We start from the raw sequence: 1,778 nt of genomic DNA on the forward strand, positions 1-1,778 counted from the left end.
TGTGTGTGTGTGTGTGTGTGTGTGTGTGTGTGTGTGTGTGTGTGTGTTTTGATCATTCCTCAACCAGTCTTTTGCAGCTCCTGTCCCAGCTTTTTTGGAAAATGTTGCTGGTATCAAATTCAAAATGAATGAGTTTTTGCAAAACACAATACCGTCTTTTGTTTGAACATTAAATATCTTGTCTTTGCAAATCATTGTATTCTGTTTTTATTTAAGTTTTACACAACGTTCCAACTTCATTGGAATTGGGGTTGTACTTCAGCAATCAACAGGCAAGAAGTGGGGTACAAACTAAACAGGTCACCCACTGATTAATGACACCATTTAATTAATGACATCCAGTACAGACAAACGTGTACTCACACTCACACTGATGATCAACTTAAAATCTCCAGTTTGGAGGAATCTGTGATTTCTTGAGAAAGGCCACACATGTACAGAGGACATGCAAACTCTACGATCCAAACCAGGATCTACATCCCCCGAGGCTAACTGCGACCCCACCATGCAAAACTTGATGGTCCAACAAATTCGCATTACTGCTTCTCAACTAAAAATTGCAAAACATATCAGGATTTCTTCACATCAACATTGCATTGGCTTAGGAAAAAATTGGAGAACAGAAACACATGTGATTGAGTGAAAAAACAYCACACAAACAGAACCGATCTTTGAGCCTGAGATCATTCAAAATAAGGAACATCTGTAAAAGCACAATGATGCTGAAGGATGGAAGCAACTGGTTCCACCAACCAATAATTGGAATTTCTTGGTTCTGAAGACAATWACAAACCAATTTCTAAATGTATTACAACAATGTAGCTCTGTTTAGGTTTCAGCAGAATTGTTCAACAGTGAAAATCTTACAAATAATTGGGGYAGGAGAGGAAGAACTACTCTATATTATTATAATGTAAGTAACAAAAGAACAAATTGGTGAAATCGCCAATTCTTTGCCACAATTGTTGCTACATCTTACCTCAGTTTGTCAGCTACAAAGATGACTCGGCGCTCCAGTAGCAGCGAGGCAAAGACACGTATCACTTGTCGTACACTCAGGCATTTGAACAAACTGTCAAAGTCCACGTGCTCCAGTCTGGAGTCTGTGGGCCGCCTCAGCTCGATGACCTGAAGCAGCACAGAAACAGATAAATCGTAGTAAGCTAATTCTCCAAACARGTCTCCTGTTATGTTGCAGCATTATGTAACGGTCACATCGATAAAAGCAGCTCTGACCTCATTTCCTGCACCAGGCAGGAAGGTTTTCACTTTGATAATCTTCCCCGGAGCAGGAAACGGAGACTCCATCAAGCTCCTCATGAAGGGATAAACCAGCGCTGCTGAGATGCCTCTCCGTCGTTCCACCTCGTCCAGGATCTGAACACGAGAGGAAAGAGCTCWGCCTATTACATCATATCAACAGACGGATTTTACCGACTAGGATTGATGGGAACATGCTGACACGCAGCACTCTCAGCTGTCTGGAGCTTCGTATTTATTTTCTGTCTTAAAAAACAGATAATAAATCTGTTTCCCTGCCTAATTTATTGGAAAATTCCACCCAGCYTGCCAGATTTGATCCAAGCTGCCTCCAGTCTGGAAAACTGATAGGGAAAATAATTCAGTTCCAAGGTCATATGGTTCCTCCTCTTCCTTTCTGTCCTACATAACTTCATCTAAACCAGGGGTCTGCAACCTGCGGCTCGGGGGCCACATGTGGCTCTTTGGTCCCTCTGCAGTGGCTCTTTAAAAATGTGACATAACTGATATATACAGCG

The 1,778-nt window shown here is 41.8% G+C and overlaps 1 protein-coding gene across 2 annotated transcripts in view; it reads right to left on the reverse strand.

The window, feature by feature from the left end:
* Window positions 1-1,778, reverse strand: part of dennd2b (DENN domain containing 2B) — a 56,777-nt gene that overhangs the window by 16,769 nt on the left and 38,230 nt on the right. For both annotated transcript variants that reach the window (XM_014026680.1, XM_014026687.1), the window contains exons 13-14: window positions 1,237-1,377; window positions 980-1,128 (exon numbers count right to left, since the gene is read on the reverse strand). In XM_014026680.1, the coding sequence (XP_013882134.1) occupies window positions 980-1,128; window positions 1,237-1,377 (290 nt within the window). The remainder of the gene's footprint in view (window positions 1-979; window positions 1,129-1,236; window positions 1,378-1,778) is intronic.

The sequence above is a fragment of the Austrofundulus limnaeus genome, unplaced genomic scaffold (genome assembly GCF_001266775.1).
Source record: "Austrofundulus limnaeus strain Quisiro unplaced genomic scaffold, Austrofundulus_limnaeus-1.0 Scaffold5, whole genome shotgun sequence".
Classification (NCBI taxonomy): Eukaryota; Metazoa; Chordata; class Actinopteri; order Cyprinodontiformes; family Rivulidae; genus Austrofundulus; species Austrofundulus limnaeus.